This window comes from Echiichthys vipera (genome assembly GCF_963691815.1).
Source record: "Echiichthys vipera genome assembly, chromosome: 10".
NCBI classification, from domain to species: domain Eukaryota; kingdom Metazoa; phylum Chordata; class Actinopteri; order Perciformes; family Trachinidae; genus Echiichthys; species Echiichthys vipera.
Genome location: NC_139835.1, coordinates 17,999,954 through 18,020,617, shown reverse-complemented (window position 1 = coordinate 18,020,617; position 20,664 = coordinate 17,999,954). Strand labels below are relative to the sequence as shown.

At 43.0% G+C, this 20,664-nt stretch overlaps 1 protein-coding gene across 2 annotated transcripts in view; it reads left to right on the top strand.

Moving 5' to 3' along the window:
* The window catches only part of lrp2a (low density lipoprotein receptor-related protein 2a), a gene marked incomplete at both ends in the record, with an annotated part of 46,867 nt that extends 26,520 nt beyond the window's left edge, over positions 1 to 20,347 (top strand). Inside the window, 41 exons of one of the 2 annotated variants that reach the window (XM_083921482.1) lie at positions 115 to 280; positions 359 to 517; positions 634 to 923; positions 1,029 to 1,229; positions 1,457 to 1,483; positions 1,598 to 1,633; positions 1,714 to 1,956; positions 2,050 to 2,175; positions 3,182 to 3,301; positions 3,874 to 4,005; positions 4,572 to 4,773; positions 5,320 to 5,615; positions 6,000 to 6,666; positions 7,108 to 7,278; positions 7,367 to 7,590; positions 7,741 to 7,918; positions 8,522 to 8,718; positions 8,833 to 9,078; positions 9,173 to 9,301; positions 11,002 to 11,121; positions 11,870 to 11,986; positions 12,903 to 13,019; positions 13,149 to 13,286; positions 13,423 to 13,545; positions 13,672 to 13,800; positions 14,441 to 14,572; positions 14,684 to 14,815; positions 14,902 to 15,045; positions 15,134 to 15,299; positions 15,388 to 15,516; positions 15,627 to 15,850; positions 16,482 to 16,661; positions 16,971 to 17,090; positions 17,277 to 17,367; positions 17,535 to 17,602; positions 18,077 to 18,194; positions 18,323 to 18,443; positions 18,673 to 18,783; positions 19,464 to 19,580; positions 19,703 to 19,774; positions 20,177 to 20,347. In XM_083921482.1, coding sequence (XP_083777608.1) covers positions 115 to 280; positions 359 to 517; positions 634 to 923; positions 1,029 to 1,229; positions 1,457 to 1,483; positions 1,598 to 1,633; positions 1,714 to 1,956; positions 2,050 to 2,175; positions 3,182 to 3,301; positions 3,874 to 4,005; positions 4,572 to 4,773; positions 5,320 to 5,615; positions 6,000 to 6,666; positions 7,108 to 7,278; positions 7,367 to 7,590; positions 7,741 to 7,918; positions 8,522 to 8,718; positions 8,833 to 9,078; positions 9,173 to 9,301; positions 11,002 to 11,121; positions 11,870 to 11,986; positions 12,903 to 13,019; positions 13,149 to 13,286; positions 13,423 to 13,545; positions 13,672 to 13,800; positions 14,441 to 14,572; positions 14,684 to 14,815; positions 14,902 to 15,045; positions 15,134 to 15,299; positions 15,388 to 15,516; positions 15,627 to 15,850; positions 16,482 to 16,661; positions 16,971 to 17,090; positions 17,277 to 17,367; positions 17,535 to 17,602; positions 18,077 to 18,194; positions 18,323 to 18,443; positions 18,673 to 18,783; positions 19,464 to 19,580; positions 19,703 to 19,774; positions 20,177 to 20,347 — 6,650 coding nt within the window. The remainder of the gene's footprint in view (positions 1 to 114; positions 281 to 358; positions 518 to 633; positions 924 to 1,028; positions 1,230 to 1,456; positions 1,484 to 1,597; positions 1,634 to 1,713; positions 1,957 to 2,049; positions 2,176 to 3,181; positions 3,302 to 3,873; positions 4,006 to 4,571; positions 4,774 to 5,319; positions 5,616 to 5,999; positions 6,667 to 7,107; positions 7,279 to 7,366; positions 7,591 to 7,740; positions 7,919 to 8,521; positions 8,719 to 8,832; positions 9,079 to 9,172; positions 9,302 to 11,001; positions 11,122 to 11,869; positions 11,987 to 12,902; positions 13,020 to 13,148; positions 13,287 to 13,422; positions 13,546 to 13,671; positions 13,801 to 14,440; positions 14,573 to 14,683; positions 14,816 to 14,901; positions 15,046 to 15,133; positions 15,300 to 15,387; positions 15,517 to 15,626; positions 15,851 to 16,481; positions 16,662 to 16,970; positions 17,091 to 17,276; positions 17,368 to 17,534; positions 17,603 to 18,076; positions 18,195 to 18,322; positions 18,444 to 18,672; positions 18,784 to 19,463; positions 19,581 to 19,702; positions 19,775 to 20,176) is intronic. The other variant, XM_083921483.1, reaches the window with a different exon arrangement.
* Positions 20,348 to 20,664: the final 317 nt, after the last annotated feature.

Genomic DNA, 20,664 nt, shown 5'->3' with positions numbered 1-20,664 from the left:
AGGTTTTGCGCTTTTGCTTCAACATGAACTTTTATTATTCCTCTTGGACTTTTATGGATGGCGGTATTGATACCAGTGGTATTGCTGATGTTGCTTTTGTCCCTGTTTGGACAGATCTGGGGGCTCCTGATGGCGTTGCTTATGACTGGATAAACAGAAGAATTTACTACAGTGACTATGTCAACCAGAGCATCAGCTCCATGTCTGTGGATGGCTCTCAAAGGACTATTATTGCCCATGTGTCCAGGCCACGGGCCATCATGTTAGATCCCTGCAGGGGGTGAGACTAACACAACACACTGTCTTTGTTCATTGGACTAATAAAAGTTTAAAAAAATAATCCTTTCTTGTTTCACAGATACATGTATTGGACAGACTGGGGAACTCATGCAAAGATTGAACGTGCGACCTTGGGTGGAAACTTCAGAACAGAGATTGTGAACAGCAGTCTTGTGTGGCCCAATGGACTGACCCTGGACTATGAAGAAGAGAGACTCTATTGGGCAGATGCTAGCTTGTAAGATCTGAAAAACATCACTGTTTATATATATATATATATATTCAATTTATTTATTTATTTATTTCACCTTGTCAAACTACTGCTTGTATCATTATTTTTCGCTCTGCCATTAGACAGAAGATTGAGCGATCCTCTCTCACGGGGTCCAATCGTGAGGTCATCGTCAGCACAGCCATCTACCCCTTCGCTATGACCATGTTTGGCCAATTCATCTATTGGACCGACTGGAACACACGCAGCATCTATCGCGCCAACAAGCACGACGGTTCTGACATGAGGGTCATGATTCAGAACCTTCCATCTCGACCGATGGACATCCATGTTCTGGCCAGCAGGAAGCAGCAGCAGTGCGATAGTCCATGCCAGCAGTTTAACGGCGGCTGCAGCCACATCTGCACACCAGGTGCAAGCAGTTTCATGCTGTCACTTTGTTTTTCAACATAATATTCTTTTAGTGCAGTCATTAAAACCCAAATTGATTGTATAATCTGTAATTTTATCCCGTTAGGACCCAACGGAGCGGAGTGTCAGTGTCCATCAGAGGGCCGTTGGTACCTGGCTGACAACAAGCACTGTATCCCTGATAATGGGACTCGCTGCCAGCAGGGCCAGTTTACCTGTATGAATGGCCGTTGTATTCGTGCCCAATGGAAATGTGACAATGACAACGACTGCGCTGATGGTAGCGACGAGTTGGAGAGAGTCTGTGGTAGGGTGTTCTTAAAAGGGCTTAAATTAAATGTATTTTTGTTTGCGTTTTTTTCTCATTTTGTGTTTAACTGGATTATCTAAAAACTCACTGTTGATTATTTGTCATAGCGACTTCCTGCATGAGTTAATCAGAACCCTCTTCTCTATTAAATGCAATCCTATATCTTTAACCTTCACTAATACTAACATGTTCTGTGTTTCTGCTTTAACAAAATCCTTCCTTAGGACCTAAACCTGACTTCAACTATGTTGGTGTGTATGCATGCACTTGATGATTACGTTTCCATTTCCATTCACCTAATTCCTTGGTATTAAAACAAATGAACACTAACAAATGAATCAATGTGCTTGTATCTTTGCATGCAGTCCCACAGCTGCTTTCATCCTTTATTGCCTTGTCAGGTAAAATGAGCTTCCACTACATGTGTATTCACGCTTCTCGTGGTCCAGAGCTCTGACGTGTTCTTGATTCTGATTGGCAGCCTTCCACACCTGCGAACCTACGGTGTTTACTTGTGGCAATGGGCGATGCGTGCCATACCATTACCGCTGTGACCATTACGATGACTGCGGAGATGACAGTGACGAGGCGGGCTGTCTATTCAGACCATGTGACCCCAACACAGAGTTCACCTGCAACAATGGGCGGTGTATCGCAAAAGACTATGTTTGCAACGGTATCAACAACTGCTATGACAACGGCACATCTGATGAACAAAACTGCCGTGAGTATCTGAAGAAATTAAATTAAACAAAGGGTAATGTTCAAATCAAAGCGGTTACTACTTATAGTAAATTTTAATTTCTGGTTATCACAGCGGAAAGAACCTGCCAGCCAGAGCATACAAAATGTCAGTCTACCAACATCTGCATCCCACGATCCTACCTGTGTGATGGGGACAACGACTGTGGGGATATGAGCGACGAGAGCCCGACACACTGTGGTGAGTTATTTTAGGATTAAAATAATTTTAGGTTTTTTGTCTGTTCTATACTAATGGTATAATGTATCTCATGTACTGTAGTTACAGCCTGAAGAGGCCTTTTACCTGGCAGACATTTTGACATGACCTTGCAGAAAAGGCAAAGTTCGTTATGGCTGCATTTTAATTAGGTGTATAAGTTCCAGGGTTCTGAAACTTGAATTCCAGGGTAAATGCTCCTACTACTACTACTACTAGCACGGCTTACTGGGATGGAGCTATTATAAATGTTATTATTAACACTCATGCTTTCCCTGCTATGAAGTTGAAATGCCGGTTTATGCTGTGTCTTAATCACTCATTATTCCCTAAATAATAAACACTAAATATAGAAGTAAAGTAAATTGATATTATTGACACTTAAAAATCATTTTGTGTCAAGTATAATGTTGTGTAACTGCAATTATCACATCTATCATGGGTGAACTGTTGCATTGTGAAGCCTTTAGAATGTTCTGAAAATGTTTTTGTTCCATTGTGTACATTTTTGGAGGCACCATACAGTGCACTCAAATAAAATAGCTGAAAGTAATTAAAGTGCACTAGGCAGCAAATAGGGAGTCAATTTCGAAACAGCTAAAGGAATGGCATTGATCATAGAGTCCCTCAAAATCACATTAAGAGGATCCCTCTAATAATCACGTTGAAAATAAAAAAAACTGACACATGCTGCTGCTATTATGGCTCAAACAAAAAAGCACGTAAAAATAGTATGGTGTGTTTCTTGTGGATTTAATCCACAGTGGTAACTGTCATAATCAGAAATCATTTTGAGTATGAAATGTTGCAAATGAGACATCTTTAATCTTCTCTGGGTAAAACAGGATTTTAATCTACCTAAAGTGATGAGAAAGAGGATATAAAAGAGTCAGAAACAGACAAAGCTTGCCCCACCCCCTCATCAGCATGATTCCCACACTGACAAGTCCTCCAAGCGATTTCATGCCTTTCTACGTCTTCTACATAGCGACATCCACATGTTCCCAGAGCGAGTTCCGTTGCTCCAGTGGTCGCTGCATCCCCGCCCACTGGTACTGTGACGGAGGGGCTGACTGCGCCGACGGCTCTGATGAACCCCTCTCCTGCAGTGAGTGTCGCGCAACTCCCTCACCCCCCAAAAACAGGCCTGTTGGCTTTGTGTGTCCGCCCCCCGCCCCATTATCAGCTGCTCCGTCATTGTGTTTTTGTGTCTGTCCGCCAATCTGCATCTGTGTGCTGCTGTGAGAGAGTGCTGTGAGTGATGTATCGGAGAGTGCGAGTCAGTGGTGTATTTCTTTGTTGACGATGTGGTCAGTCAGGCCTCCTATTGTGTGCTGCATTCCTCTGTGGTGACGCCCCTCAATGTCCTCTGACAAACAGCACCTCCCCCTCCCTTTGTCCACCAGGGGTTACAGAGCCTCACTTTGGCTTTTGTTTAGATAGCTCACCATGCATGGGAATGTGGAGTTGCCATGACTATTTTGAAAGCTTTGCCAGTGTTGTATTGTGCCTTGCTTATGAGCAGAAAAGCAGTGGGGGAAGTACCTGAGATCATTGTAAATCATAAAAATGGAAATAAGGGTTATTCATTTATCTTGAACATGAATGACTTGGCAGAGGATAATAAAACAGTACTGCACCGTTATCTACAGTTTAATGTTCTATGATTTGTCTCTGCAGCCACGCTGGCCAGAACCTGCAACACTGATCAGTTTCGCTGTGATGATGGCAGGTGCATTGCCCCATCTTGGATCTGTGATGGGGACAATGACTGTGGCGACATGAGTGACGAAGACCAGAGGCATAGTTGCGGTATGCATCCTCCTACTTCTTCATCTCTTCCCCCTTGTTGCCCATCCTCTTGTTCCCTATCACTTTTCCACTTTGCCCCCCTCCTGCTTCCCTCATCCTCTCATTATTCAGGACGCTGATGGATTAGCAGACACTACTGGGGGAGTGTTGTGTGGGAGACACTGGCAGTCAGTGCCCGGCATCTTTTAGTCTCCTGTAGAAGATCTCCAATCCAAGGAGTTGACATTCCTGATTTCTCCTGCATCACTCGTTACTTTGTGCACATCTCCTTTCTCTGGCTTTCTGGCTCAGGGTGGATCAAGACTCTTATGTCTCACCAATGTGTGCTCCAACAATAAGAAGCCTGAAGCTAAAGACTTCAGTACTGCCTGAGCCTCCATAGCAGGCTCACTTCAAACAATGTGGATCAATCACATTTGATGGATAAAGAATTTGAAGTTATGGCTGCATGTTTTGAAATACAGTTTGGAATGTTTGGATTGTCAAAAATGCAGGTTGACAGTGGGTCATCACCATCATTTTTTCACTTCTCGTAAATCCCCCCCGCCTGATTTCCCCCCCCCCAGGCAACCGCACATGTTCAAGTGCAGAGTTCACCTGTGTGAACAACCAGCCACCTCAGCGGAAATGTATCCCACGTGACTGGGTGTGTGATGGAGACGCAGACTGTGCAGATGCATTAGATGAACATCAAAACTGTTCACGCAGATCCTGTGGCATCAACGAGTTCACCTGTAGCAATGGCCTCTGCATCCGCAGCTCCTATAGGTTAGAAAAAAAATGCTCTTTTAAAGGTCCCATATTGTAAAAGGGGAGATTTCCATGTATTTTTGGATAACAAAGCAGGTGGAAATGTATAAATATAGTGAAAGTATCAAAACGCTCAATCCACAGTGAAATGCACACAGCCCTTATTAGGAAACCGTGACTTGAAACGAGCCGTCAGGAGTTCTGTTAGTTTGTGATGTCGCAATTTTGGTTTATATTACAGTGCCGTAACAGTCATTCCTGGACTGTGATGAAGGTGCAGAGACAGAGAGAGGGCAGATGCTTAAGAACCCCAAACACTGACCAATAAGAGCAGATTGGGCTTTTTTGGGAGGGGGGGCTTAAAGAGACAGGCTTTTAAAGGGAGCGTTTCAGACAGAGGGTGAATACAGGTATATTCAGACGGATAGCATCAGATAAATAATGTTTTACATTAAAGCATGTAAACAATACAATATGGGACCTTTAAAATATCATAAATTACACCTGTAATCAGTTTGTCTGTCAATGTGAGTTCATCTTTTGTGGCCCGTCTTCTAAAATCAGGTGTGATCGACGTAATGACTGCGGGGACAGCAGTGACGAGCAGGGCTGCACCTACCAGGCGTGCCAGCATCACCAGTTCACCTGCCAGAACGGCCGCTGCGTGTCCCACGACTTTGTCTGCGATGGCGACAATGACTGCGGGGATGAGTCTGATGAGCTGGAGCACATGTGCCACACACCAGCACCCACCTGCCCCCCCGGAGACTTCAGATGTGACAATGGGCACTGTATCCCCCTGAGCAAGTTGTGTGACAGGAACGATGACTGCTCAGACAACAGTGATGAGAAAGGATGCGGTGAGTGCGAAAAATGTTTTCAGAATAGTTCAAGGAATTGTACTATTAATCATGTCCTTTTAACCTTTCAGTTTCTTCAGTGTTTGTCTGCATTTGGATTTTTCCAGCTGGTGCATGCTCCCTCTAGGGGAGACTTCAAAGAAGTGCTGGAGACAATGCAGGGCAATACATTCACAAATCGCCAACAACCTAATTATGGGACAATTATTATGTATAGCAAATGACTTAGGAGATTCTAGATATTCCACAGTTAAATGATTAAATAGAAGAACACAAATAATACAGCTTATGATCATTGTTTTTTTTCTCTATGGTTAGATTAGACAGGTCAAAAGTGTTTTCTTTGTTGATCACATTGTTGACATTGTGTTTGTTTGACTGTAGGTGTCAACGAATGCACAGACCCGTCCATTCACCGCTGTGATCACAACTGCACCGACACACCGACCAGCTTCATCTGCACCTGTCGCCCCGGCTACCGCCTCATGTCTGACAGCAAAACGTGTGACGATATCAACGAGTGTGCAGAGACACCAAGCGTGTGCAGCCAGATCTGTGAGAACACTGTTGGCTCCTACATGTGTAAGTGCGCCCCAGGTTTCCTCAGAGAGCCCGATGGCCGCAGCTGCCGTCAGAACAGCAACATCTCACCGTACCTCATCTTTAGCAACCGCTATTACCTGAGGAACCTGTCAACAGACGGGCAGGCTTACTCTCTGATCCTACAGGGCCTGACCAGTGTGGTGGCCCTGGACTTTGATCGTGTCGACAAGCGTCTTTATTGGATTGACGTGAGCCGCAGAGTGATTGAGAGGATGTCCTTCAATGGCAGTAACAGAGAGGTGGTGGTCAATGGAGTTCTGCATGGGGAGGGCCTCGCAGTTGACTGGATAGCCAGAAAACTCTACTGGGTGGACAGCTTTTTGGATTGTCTCAAAGTGTCTGAACTGGACGGTCGATTTGTGAAGAAACTGGCTGAACACTGCGTTGATGCAAATAACAGCTACTGCTTTGAAAACCCCAGAGCCATTGCTTTGCATCCCAAATACGGGTGAGTCACTTCCTTGAGGAATTAAGTCTAATGATTGAGCCTGATCAGCGTATATGATACCCGATCGTCTAAATGAAGTAAAGTGAATGCATTATTCTGCAAATTTCATAATTTCTTAAATCAGTTGTTATGGGTCTGTAATTTTCTTTAATTTGTTACTAATTATATTGGAAAAATTAGAGACTGAATTGACAGCAGTTGACCTGCTAATTATCTGGAAACGTGTATATAGTTATGAATACCTCAATTGAATGTTACCTCTAATTGCTACATAATCACTTAGTTTGTTCCAGGAAAATAATTACTTTAAGCTATCCTAGAAAATACCCAAATTACTATATCAGTGAGTAAATATTTCTTGTTTAGAAGTATAAATTCTCTTGTCTTCAGATAAATGTTGATTTCATGTGATCTAAAATCATTTTCTCGGCTCCCTGATAGATTTGTATACTGGACAGACTGGGGAGAAAAAGCCTTTATTGGTCGTGTTGGAATGGATGGAACCAACAAAACCGCTATCATCACCACCAAAATAGAGTGGCCCAATGGGATCACCATCGACTACACTAATGACAAGCTCTACTGGTCTGATGCTCATCTCAGTTACATCGAGTAAGTACATTTGTTCGGAAGTGGTCACACTGTTTTATTCCGTACAGTAAATGCAGTGAGACTTGTAACTCTTTTTTTCTTTTGACAGATACTCAGACTTGGATGGTCACCACAGACACACAGTGTACGATGGAAATTTGCCTCACCCGTTTGCCCTGACTCTGTTCGGGGACTTTGTGTACTGGACCGACTGGAACACGCGCTCAGTGGAGAAAGGCAACAAATACGACGGCTCTGATCGTCAGGCCCTGGTTAACACCACTCACAGACCGTTTGACATCCATGTGTGTCATCCTTACAGACAGCCTATCGGTGAGTTAAAATCTCAGAATCTTATGTTCAAGAGCTTTCAGTGGTTTCTCTCGACATTTGCTCCTTAAGTTGATTTTTAGTACAGGTATTGATCACAAGCAGAACAGTACCTGGTCTGTATTTATCCCACTGTGGCTCTTCCTCAAACAGGAAGCAATCCTTGTGCGGTGAACAATGGAGGCTGCTCACACCTGTGCCTGATCCGTCACGGGGGGAGGGAACACACCTGTGAGTGCCCCGACCATTTCCTGACTGTCCAAATAGGAGGTGTGACCCGATGCCTTCCCATGTGCACCAGCACCCAGTACAGATGTGCAAACAATGAACGGTTTGTCAAGATTTCTTTTTGTAATGCTTTGTGATCTTTTTTTATGTGACATGCAGCGTTATAATCAGTATATTATTGTTAAACTGACTGATACATTCAAGACCAGACTTCTTATAATCAACTTTTTTTTCACAAAAAGGCTTGTGGTATTTCCATCCTGGCATTGCCTTGTGCGTTGTTATTCTTTTTTTTTCTTTACTGAGGAAGAAAAAGTCCTAGTAGCAGGATTTACATAGAGGGTTCACTTGCTTTATCCATTATCTGTAATTTCAAAACACTGACATTTATTGAAATCTCACAATGTAAAAACAGTGCTCCCTGCTGTTTGTCATAATATAATCCAAAATGTGTTTCTATTGGCACAAAAGGTGCACACAGTGCAGTGATGGGGTCAGTATGGGCTGCAAATCTTATTTTATATAATTAAACCTGTGTGTAAAAAGTAATGCAGTAATATAAAATGAGTTGTTGTATTGATTTGTTGTTGTTAAAAGGTTAAAATGCTGCATTTAATTTTTATGCCAACTTAAATCTTTGCAGAGGTTTAAGTAGTTATTTAGTCACATTCTTTTTGCATTTTTTGCCCTATCTCTCCTTCAACAGATGTATTCCTATTTGGTGGAAGTGTGATGGTCAGAGGGACTGCAGAGACGGGTCAGACGAGCCCTCCACCTGCCCGGCTCGCCACTGCAGGCTCGGCCAGTTTCAGTGCAATGATGGAAACTGCACCAGTCCGCATTTCCTGTGCAACAGCAACCAGGAATGCCACGACGGCTCAGATGAAGACCCTGTGCTGTGTGGTGGGTTGTGCTCTCATAGCTGACTCTTTTTGAAATAGCTATTATTAATTTCTCCAAAATGTAATATATTCTTTGAGGCTCATTCTTAGTTTTTTTCTATAACTTCATCTACAGCTACACACCAGTGTGAGACCCACCAGTGGCAGTGTGCAAATAAGCGGTGTATCCCTGAGTCATGGCAGTGCGATGGCGAGGATGACTGCGGTGATCAGTCTGATGAGGACCCTGCCCACTGCTCCACCAGGACCTGTCGCCCAGGACAGTTCAAGTGCAGCAATGGACGCTGCATCCCCCAGAGCTGGAAATGTGACGTTGACGATGATTGTGGCGACAACTCCGATGAACCGTTAGAGGAGTGCAGTAAGCAATACGCAGATTATTTCTCCTTTGAGGTTTAGAAAAGTGCACCAGTCTTTGTCTCCTTTACTTGACAACTGCTGCGTTTTCTCCGCAGTGGGACCGGCACATCGATGTGACAACCACACAGAGTTTGACTGCAGGACCAACTACCGCTGTGTGCCACTGTGGTCTGTTTGCAATGGCCACAATGACTGCAGAGACAACAGTGACGAGCAGGGCTGTGGTGAGTCTGCGACGACCCTCCTTGAGACAGAAATGAGGTCCTGTTTACGTCGTGGCACTGATTTGATGGCTGTTTGCTATTAGGATTTAATATGCTGTCAAAACTCCCCAGGGTGATCGAGTGACATTATTTGCAATGAATGAAAACTTTACGGCATGGAAAGAGATTATGTGCTCAAGGAGTGAGTGAGGGGCAATTAGCCAACACCTCAGCCTCCTGTGGAACATTACACAGTGAGGTAGTGGGAGGTGCTGACGGAGAAGGTCTCACCGCTCCTTCTCCCTCCACCGTTTGCCTCTCCCTAATAGCAGCAGATTTATGAGCTGTCCGTTGGTATGGATCTACAGATATGCGTGAATATGTGCGTGAATATGTGTGTGTGTGTGTGCGTGTGCGTGTGCGTGTGTGTGTGTTGTTTCTCTGTCCTTGCGTGGGGGCAGGGTTCACACAAGTCTCTTTGTACTTTTCTACGATCCAAACACACTCGCCGCGGCCCTCCCGTCTGTTATCGGAGGCCCTCACTCCATTAGTGCCATGCCCGTGCAGGACGGGAGATTCACACTAATCTTCCTGTAAGAATGTAGCAGATGGGCCAGGTGGAGAGCTAGGAGGGCAGGACTAGCTAACACCGCGCTATCTTTGACCCCCAGCACTGTGTGGTAGAGACGGCTCAGACTAGCTCTCTTCCACTCCTCTCCCGTCTGTGCTTCTCATCTCCCGCGGTCTTATCCTCTACACACACATTCTAGCGTGGATAGAGGTCACCCATCTGTCCTAGGCACGTTGCTCTCCTCCCTCTATGACTATTGCAGTTCAATTAAAAGACAAGACGCCTTTCATTTCAAACTGACATCTTCATTATTACTTAATAGCTTAAAAATCTCCAGGCATTATGTTGCTATTGCTTTTATTGATATAATGATCTAAAGGAGCGTCTTCATTATTTTTCAGACCTCTCTGTGTCATTCAAAGTTTAATAAACAGACATATGGTGGTGACAAACTAATGAAGCTGAATTCTGTGAAACTTGTCGTAAAAAACAATATAGGCTCAGTTGCCAGTTAATTAAGTACAACTAGAGTTTCTGAATCGGGATATTTCAGATAAACTTAAGCAGATCTCTCTGACAGCAGGTAACAAGGTAAAAAAATATATATTTTTTATCTACATCCATGGCAATACATTTCTTAGTTTCAATGTCAGTAATCTACTGTTGGTAATACACTGACTATGGATAACCCAAACTTACTCATTTTGATGTTTTTGTAAAGCATAATGTGTTTTCCTGTGGGAATGAAATGTGCCATGTAAATAAAGCTTGACTTTCCTAAATAGCACAAATTCAGTGAATCCAACAGATTTATACTATTTTTCGTATGTGCCTAGTTGTATTTTCAAATATTTGCTATGTAGCACCATGTTTTATTCTACCTGGTAGAAAATGGTGCTTAGTAACTTTAGTCCAAGTTGCATATGCCTCTTTGTGTTATATAAATCTAAACTCACCATCCAAATATTAAAAGAATATAGAGGCCAAGTGCTCAATCAGTTTCACATGCAGTCAGTCCAGAACCTTTAGGCGCTTTAAACAAATGGTCACAGAAAAGAACTTCAAGCTCCTGGGCAGTGCAAGGACAAAAGATGAACTTAGTCGATCCAAAGTTTTGAAATAATGACCAGTTTCCTTTACCTGTTCCCAGATGAAGTGACCTGTGATCCTAACGGAGACTTTCGCTGTGACAACCACCGCTGCATCCCGCTGAGGTGGAGGTGCGACGGAGACGACGACTGCGGGGACAACTCTGATGAACGCAGTTGCGGTGAGCGCTGTTCACTGTCACGGATAAAAGTTACATCATTCAGCTGCATTTAAATGTTTGATTAGTGCCTACAAGAGTGTGAACAGTGAAAAGCTGGGTACATTGTTTTGATGTCATCTAAGTGTCGGTAAGTAGGTTTACTGAGATTTTAACTCAGCTCCTGTGAATTGTCCAAATAAAAAAGGAGTGTTGATGGCGAAGAATAGTGCTATTATTTTTTATCAGACAGCAGGGAGGTTTTGTAAGAGGCTCGACACTTCTGCCCGAGTGCTGAGAGAGGTAGTCTTATCAGCTGCTAGAGAAACAGGCTGTCCTCAGCGTGTCAGAAAGAGGGAGTGAAGGAGTCCCTCACCCTTTGCCCTGGAGAATTTAAACATGTCTGAGAACATGCCAGTTAATAGAGATAATGTAGCTTCTCAAAGGAGAAACAGTGACTGGGGTTAAATCATGGTGGTACCGCTCCACTTGTTGCTGCGCTGCTGATGCCAGGAGAGTTTGTCTCCGGTGAACTCATGAGCTCACTGCAGAGCAACGGCTGCACATACAGCTTGTGTGAGGAGGAGGAAAATAACAGACAGCATATAACAACCCTTGACAGGTTTGAGAAATGTGTTGAATTCAAGACACACAAGAGCTTTTGGCATCCTTGTGATTAATGTGTCTGTGTAATAGAGACATAATCAAAACAAAAAATGAAGTTCTGCACTTGCTTGATTCCACACTTTATGTTTTCACATTTTCCCCTCAGCCCCACGCGCATGCACAGAGAGCGAGTTTCGTTGTGGAAATCTGCGCTGCGTTCCCGACCGTTGGGTCTGTGACCATGACAACGACTGTGAGGACAACTCGGATGAAAGGGACTGTGGTGAGTGGAGGCTCTTTGTTGGCGTGGCTATTTGTGAGTAACGGAGGGCTGCACTAAACAAAGAAGCAATAAAACTTGACGCTTTGAAGCACAGACAGACAAGACCGCCAATAGTCATCGATTCAAAAATAGTTTATTCACTCTGCAACAACTGGGGGAGGATTTCTTACAGTGCTGCTAGAACAGAAAAGAAGTTCAACGCATATCTAGAAGTGATTCTAGATGAGATAAAAAAGTATTTCCCATGTATGAATAAAGAAAGAAATGTGGGGATTTTGGATGCTGTGAAACTTTTATTTATCTTGCTAAACATGTCTTTACTGTTGTCATGACAAGGGGCGTCATGATACCATGAATGTTGTATTTGATAGCAATACTGGTGAAATTCCAGAATCTAATTCGATATATCCAATTCAATACCACAGTAAAAAACATGAATGTTGTATAGAGCTTAGTTAGGCTACACAGACAGGCCAGCTGTCTCAAACAGAAATAATGGTAATATGTATTTCAGGATAAGGATAACAAGGATAACAGTTTGGATATGTTAATGTAACAATAGCATTAATTGAAACCTGCTCACCATGAATTCTTTGAATAAATCTCGATGTCTTTGAGATGTTTCATCCTTTGGTCTGAACAGTTTGATGGCACTTAGTATTTAGTATTAATCCCTAATGATCCGCCTTAAATGAAAAGTGCTACAACAAGTCAAGGTGGAGCTGTCGCTGCTGCTGCACTTGTCCTCTTCAACGTGTTGTTGCTCTTTTGTGCTGGTATTTTGCCATCCACTCAATACCAAAGATTCGATTCTCATGACATGTCTAGACAATCAAGAAGCTAGTACTCCCCTTTCCATGAGTGGTGCATAGTTTTATTTGTATTGACGCTATGTGCTGGTTTGGCTGTGTTGCAGAGTTGCGGACTTGTCATCCCGGTTACTTCCAGTGTGGCAGTGGACACTGTATAGCTGAGCGCTTCAAATGCGATGGCAACGCCGACTGTCTGGACTATACAGATGAGACGTCTTGTCGTAAGTGTCCCGCACTGAATGTTTTTCCTGTGCACTCTTTGGTGATAATTATTGTCTCCACCACAAAAAGAGATTGAACATAAGTGAATACAGAATGCACGTGTTTTGTTTTTTATCACTGACTCATAGCGACCCGCTTTCCCAATGGTACATACTGCCCCCCCTTCCTGTTTGAGTGCAAGAACCACGTGTGCGTCCAGCCTCACTGGAAATGCGATGGAGACAATGACTGTGGAGATAACTCAGACGAGGAGCTTCACCTCTGCTGTAAGAAGTGACATAAACGGCACATACAATACCAAAGCTCATAAGAGTCTTGGTAAATGTAATATTGACGCACTACTAAGTAAATGTATTGCATTCTTCCTGTGAGGTTTTTTCAAGACTTTCTGTTCATCCACAGTGGAAGTCCAGTGTGAGAATCCGTTCCGTTTCCGCTGCGATAACAACCGCTGCATCTACAGCCACGAGCTGTGCAACTCTGTTGATGACTGTGGTGACGGCTCTGATGAAAGACAGGAAAACTGTGAGTATGGTAGTTTGTAGCCGATGGTCACACTTATCTACTCAGTCTTTTGTTATGTTCTATTTTCTTTTCTTTGAACATGCATCTATAGCATCTCTTGAGCCCATATATTTTCTCTCCATCCAGGCCAAAGTCCCACTCATGGACCCTGTACAGAGGATGAGTACAAATGCAGTAACGGACAATGCATCCCTCTGCAATATGCCTGTGATGATTATGATGACTGTGGAGATCAGTCGGATGAGCTTGGCTGCCGTAAGTGCATTAACAAAGAGCTTATTAGTAATGATGATGACTTGAAAAATGTCTTTTTAAACTCGCAGGTTTGTTACGGCCACAAAGTCAAAATGCCAATAACATAAGACAAAACCAGGTTCAAATGCAAATATAATTTATTGTTCCCTAACAAAAAGAACTAAACCTGGACCAAAATAACAAAAAGGGTCAGATGGGCTGGTGAAAATAAGGATAACGGGTGCTCTGGCCATCCACACAAAGGGCTGTCGAACCAGATACCCCAAATTGCCTAAATGAGGAACTAAACTTAAAACAAAACCACTAAAAACAGTAATAATCAGCCAATCAGGGTTCAAGAACAGCCAGGCAGAATGACGTACTCATGGAGCAGAGAGACAGGTTAATACAATATTCACGCAAGCAGAGGGAGCGCATAAGTGCACAAACATAGGTGTACAAACATTAATCAAATCATCAAATTAGTCAGACCACTTAGTAGATTAAATGGACACATCTTAAGATGCATTGACTCTCTGCTGTCGGCTTTAATCTGATACTGATTGTAGGATAAATATGGGACATACTGTAGGTTCCACACAGTGTCCTACATGAGTGTCTAGTTTGACATTCAGTGCGTTTTTGTATTTGCTCCTGTCAGACCATGGAAGTGGACACACGTGCAGCGACCACATCTGCGAACACAACTGCACCGACCTGACGCAAGGAGGAATCCTCTGTTCGTGCAGGCCCGGCTACAAGCCAAGAATGACAGAAAAGCACACGTGTGAAGGTAAAAGTCACATCAATTAGTCGGTCAATCCATCTAAACACTGACACCAAAGTAGTTTTCTATATTCAGTTAAATTTGTTCTCTTTTTTTGTCTTCTGCTTTTGGAAACAGATGTGAATGAGTGCGAAGTGTACGCCACGTGTCCTCAGGAGTGCAAGAACACGAAGGGCAGCTACGAGTGTTTTTGTGCTGAAGGCTTTCTGTCTTTTGGTGAACCGCATGGGACAGAGTGTGCTGCCCAGGGTAAGAGCTTTGCATTCATGCATAGAAGAAAAAATCTTTACAAATGTTCCCTTTTATTAGAGCGTTAAGCCAAACTCTCGGTACAGGAAACCCACCAGTGCTGCTGTTGCCAGACAACGTTCGCATCCGTCGTTTCAACCTGTCCTCGGAGCAGTATTCGGACTATGTGGACAACGCTGAGCACATCCAAGCGCTTGACTACCTTTGGGATCAAGAAGGACAAGGACTCAGTAAGACTTCTGCTTTAAGCCTTTTAATGTTGTTGTCGTAGCTGCCGTGAATAAGCCCGGATAACCTTTATCTCCTGATGTGCTGTAGGTGTTGTGTACTGGACAGTTCTGGGTCGAGGATCTCAGTTCGGCTCTATCAAACGTGCCTACATGACAACGTTTAACGATCATGGCAACAACCCAGTCAAAGAAGTGGATCTGAACCTGAGATATATTGCTAAGCCCGACGGCATTGCTGTGGACTGGGTTGGCGGGTAATTCACCAAGAATATGACTTAACTGTTGCAGAGGTCACTCAAAATTTAGTTCAATTGCACAGTGTTTATTTATCACATTTCACAGGCACATTTACTGGACAGATTCAGGCACCAATCGGATTGAAGTGGCCAAACTAGATGGGCGGTACAGGAAGTGGTTGATCCACGCAGATCTCGACCAACCCGCTGCTATTGTGGTCAATCCATCAATGGGGTATGTAGAGTTTTAGTTTACAAAATAGGCCGTTTACATCCTTAATTCCTGTCTTAAATATGAAGAGGCTTTGTATCTGGACACAAAATTAATTAGTTCTGTGTTGGCAGGATGATGTACTGGACAGACTGGGGCAGGAAACCCAGAATAGAATCAGCGTGGATGGACGGTCAGCACAGAGAGGTGCTGGTGAAGGAGGAGGACCTTGGCTGGCCTACTGGGCTGACTCTGGACTATCTGAATGGAAACAGGATCTACTGGTGTGACTCCAAAGAAAACATCATTGAGTCCATGAAGCCTGACGGCACAGACCGGAAGATCGTCATATCAGGAGGTCAGAACACTGGCAGCCACTCTGCAAAAATACAAACAGATTTATGGTCATGTCATCTTCTCTGCCCCCTTTTCCTGTCACTCACAATACACAATAGTAATAAAAAATAACAGTAGAGGTGATTTAAAGAAAACTTTCTGACATTTTTACACTTTTCTTTTGTAATCTTAAAATGCTACTGCTGCACCAGGTGTTAAAACTCATCAATATTCAATTCTCATATATTTCTGATGATTTTCTGAGCTTCCTGCCTGTCCTCTGTCGCTCAGTTTCACTTGCGCTGCTCATGCTGCGTTCAAGTGTCATGGGAAGTTCGAAGTTTCGGACATCCAACTAGGCAAAGTGTACTGGAATGCCCGTCAAAGTCGACCTCCTACTAGCGAATTCGGGGTAGATCAATTTCCCCCGAATTCGCTAGTAGAAGGTTCTACTTTGACTGGCAGAAACTTCAGACTTCCCATGGCACTGAATGCAGCATTTCTTTCTCAATGCACGTGTCGGGGAGGAGGGAGCTTCAGAGGTCATGCAGGGGGAAGAGGTTGGGCCTTTTGAAGGAAGCGCTGAGTGCTCTAACTGAGGAATGCAAGAAAGGTAAGAACTGCTTTAATGTTTTGTGTTTTCTCTATTTTAGACATTGGCCATCCCTACAGCCTGGATGTGTTTGAGGGGCATGTGTACTGGACAACGAAAGAGAAAGGTGAAGTGTGGCGGACAAACAAGTTTGGGCAAGGACATAAAGTCAAAGTTCTAACCATCAATCCCTGGCTGACTCAAGTCCGCATTTACCAGGAGCAACGACACAACCAGTCAGGTCAGAACACAGGAGGATTCATAATAAAGAGAGAAAATATTGTGCTATTATATTTCCTGTTTAAGGTATCACATAAACTGATTCTGGATGACTGCTGACACACCAAGAGAATGTAGTGAACTGCAAAAAGGCTTTCTAGACACATTAAATGTCTCATATCATGCTCATTTCCTGGTTGATGATTGTATTTGGGGTTTCTAGTACAAAACAATAAAACCTCAAAATCAGAATCAAACAGAAACACAATTATCAAATCTCTTCTCTGAACAATATCTAACAGCGTTATTCTTTGCTCTCTTTGCTCCTCAGTGCCCAACCCTTGTAAGAATGTATGCAGTCACCTCTGTCTCCTCCGGCCTGGTGGCTACACCTGCGCCTGCCCTCAAGGCTCCTCTCCGGTGCAGTTTGACTCCAATGAATGTGATGCAGGTAAACAACAGTCTGCGTCTATCTGCTGCCTGCACTCTCGTGTTGCATCTCATTTTGCATTTGTTAATCCATTCTTCATCATATGCCTGGCTGTTCCTGTGTGGTTGTGAAACTGGTGTTGTATTGTTTGTTGTTGTTGTTATTGTTGTCTTTGATTCTGTGCCTGCCTTGCTTTTGCTCCTGCAGCCATTGAGGCTCCCATTGCAATGCCCCTTGCATGTAGATGCATGAATGGTGGAACCTGCTACACCGATGAAGGTGGTCTGCCCAAGTGCAAGTGAGTTTAGTTGTAGGTGCCATTCACACCAGCGATCGATTCCCCCTCAGTCATATCCAGTAATGCCCGATATTTGTGGTATTCAACTTAAAAAAAACAAAAAAAAAAACACTTCAAGATGTTTTTTTCCCATATTAGAACATTCTGTTTATCGTGACTTTCTGCAGATGTCCCTACGGTTATGTGGGCAGCTATTGTGAGATGGGGAAGTCAAGGGGCGCTCCAGCAGGAACAGGTACTGTACTTCACCCATTAACTAAGCATTTATTTATTCTCATTCGCAGTTTAACAATCAGTTCATGGCACTGACGCTACACCACGTCCATCACACATGCACTGGGTGACATGTGGGATCTGCTGCACAGTAACAGTCATGATCTGTTGGCTTAACTGGAGCAGATCAAGGGAAAACGTGATGAAGTCACACTTCTTAAAAGCTACTTAGACCAACGAAACAGTCTGGCACTGCAATTACTGAAGATGTTGACAGACCAAAATCGCACATCTCCTTAATAAATAGCCATGTAATACTTCAGTTGATTACTGTTTAACTTCTCTAATGGTTCAGTAAAGTAATGGGTCATCCAATGGGAATGAACAGTAAAGGACTAGTCAGCAAAAAGTTCTTACAGTAGGAATGTTTATGAGCAGCAGCACCTTGTTGTCAGTGTGTAATATGCATACAGCTAAATATTTCCTTTTTCTTTAGCTGTGGCTGTTCTACTGGCAGTGTTTATCATCCTGATCACTGGAGCTCTGGCTGTCGGGGTTTTCCTCAACTACAAACGAACAGGATCTTTCATCCCCTCCATGCCTAAACTACCCAGGTTTGATGGTTCTTGTTTTTTATTCTCCCCTATTGACCTTCAGTTTTTGTCCTTATGAATGAAAACTGTACTAAAGTTGATGCTTGCAGAATTTAGAGTTTAAAGTGAAGTGGGGTTTTCTTGTCCAGCCTCAGCAGCCTGGTGAAGTCCGGTGACACAGGGAATGGGGTGACGTTTCGCTCGGGTGATAATGTTGATCTCGGACCGTCACACATCGGCGTGTCATTCATTGACACCGCCATGCAGATGGTGAGTCCCAGAAGGATGCTTATTAGTGGTTAATATTTCCCCCAAGTTGCTTAAAGTGCCCCATCAGCATTTTTGACTCACAACCCACTGCTCTATGTGCTATTTGTTGACAACTTTCAGTTTAGCATTCCTTCTAGAATTGCTTGTGTCAGCAGCAGATGAGAAACAATTAATGGTTGTGTCTTTGATGAGGGTGAAAGGCAATCTTATCAATCAAATATCCCCATAGGACGATAATTTTGCCATGGAAGCTGGGAGGCAGCCAATCACGTTTGAGAACCCGTTATACGCCACAGCTCCTGGGGTGTCCGGTGATCCTGCTGTCATTCATGCCACACAGGTACTCATTAATGAATGAATATTTTTTTTAATTTCTCATTTTACATTAATGCCTCATAACTTAGACTTCCAGGAGTTGACTCAACAAAACAATGCTGAACACCACATACTGCATCTCATTTTTAATTTAATCACATCTTTTCAGTTCCAACAACGAGGTTCAATTGTTTTTGAAATACAGTATGAACTTATTTCATTAAAGTAAAGTAGGTAAAGTAAACTGCCGGCCAAATATCAATTGATTGATTTTGATGGCTGCAGTGATGTAAATTTTTTGCTGAAACTAACAAAGTGAGGGCTTTAATTTATAATGCTGAGGGTATGTTTACAGTATAGGTTATTATTTTTTACAGCTGCTAGGTAAGTGCTAGGAATAATATTTATGGTTGTGTTTACTCTCCAGGAGAACCTTGTCATTGACAAATTATAAAAATCATTGAGAAAACTACCCATGACAGTTTCTGTAGGTCCTGGGGAAGACTGTTTGTGGTCAAAACATTGTCACATCCAAGTAGATTAAAAGTCGGCAGCAATGCTAGTGTTTTTAGGTCTTTTTGCAGATAATTTATGGATGTAAGTGGGCTTCCCGATTATCCAATAACCATTCATAATAGAGAGAAAATGTTATTAGATCGAATGTCATTGCTGATGAAACCTACATGACAATCTACTTCTTAACAGGTGACTGTTAATGTGAGTGGTGAACAGTTGGAGAACAAGTTTGTGAACCCGGTGTATCGTGGAGATCAGAGTGCGGGCATTGTGAACACGTCTTCTGTCAGCACAAAACCTGTCCAGGTGAGTCTCTTGTATACAGTCTGCCCATACATACATACATACACAAAACTACATACAGTAAGCTTAATTGTTGTCATTATTATTAAGAGCGATGCCACCTTACTGTTTGTGTTTGTTTACAGGAATCAAAGTGGAGCTTGTTCAAGCGAAAATTAAAGCCAAGCACCACATTTGAAAATCCTTCATATTCAGAGGTAAGTTTGGACACAGTGGTCACAAGGAAAACTTTTTTTACAGGTCCCATATTATGCTTTTCAGGACCGTACTTGCATGTTTACGTGCTTTAATGTATTTCTCTCATGCTGTCTGTCTGAATATACCTTGTTCACCCTCTGTCTGAAAGGCACCGTTTTAGCGCCTGAACCTTTAAGCCCACTCTGCTTTGATTGGTCAGCTTTTCAAAGTCATCCACATCTGCCTTTGCGGCGCCTCTGCCCCATGACTGTAATGACTGTAATGTCACTTTCCAACTATATAGAGAACAATTGTGACATCACAACCGTACACTTTACAATATGAGACCTTTAAGACACCGGTTACAAAACAGAAAGTGAAGGCATTCTTTCCGCTTGTTGACCCTCCGCATTGTTCTACAGATGAAGGATGAAAAGCCTGTAGGAGGCAGTGGGGACTCCTCTGCCCCTGAGCCCTCTACGTTTGTCCCTCCCGCCAAACCTCAGAAGAAGGATCGTCCGAGCACCTTTTCGCCAACCGAGGACAGTTTCAAAGACACAGCCAACCTTGTGAAAGAGGACAGCGACGTATAATATATTCTCTCACAGACGGGAATCAAGAAAAGAAAAAAGAAACACACTTTGCACAGAATTTATTTTTTTATGCAGTCTGTGTACAAAAACTCAAATTGTTTGAGGAAAGAGAAATGCATTTCTATAGAATGAAGAAAAAAGTCTTGTGTGACTACGCCTTCTGACATTTCTGATGCCAATTCTTGTGTTAATGTTTTCTTTATCCTGATGTACAATATGTATATCTTTGCACTGAAGCTGCTGATAGAAATGTTAATAAATAAGTTGTATATTTGTAAATTTGAACAGTAAGATTTTGTCAGAAAATATCTTTGAAA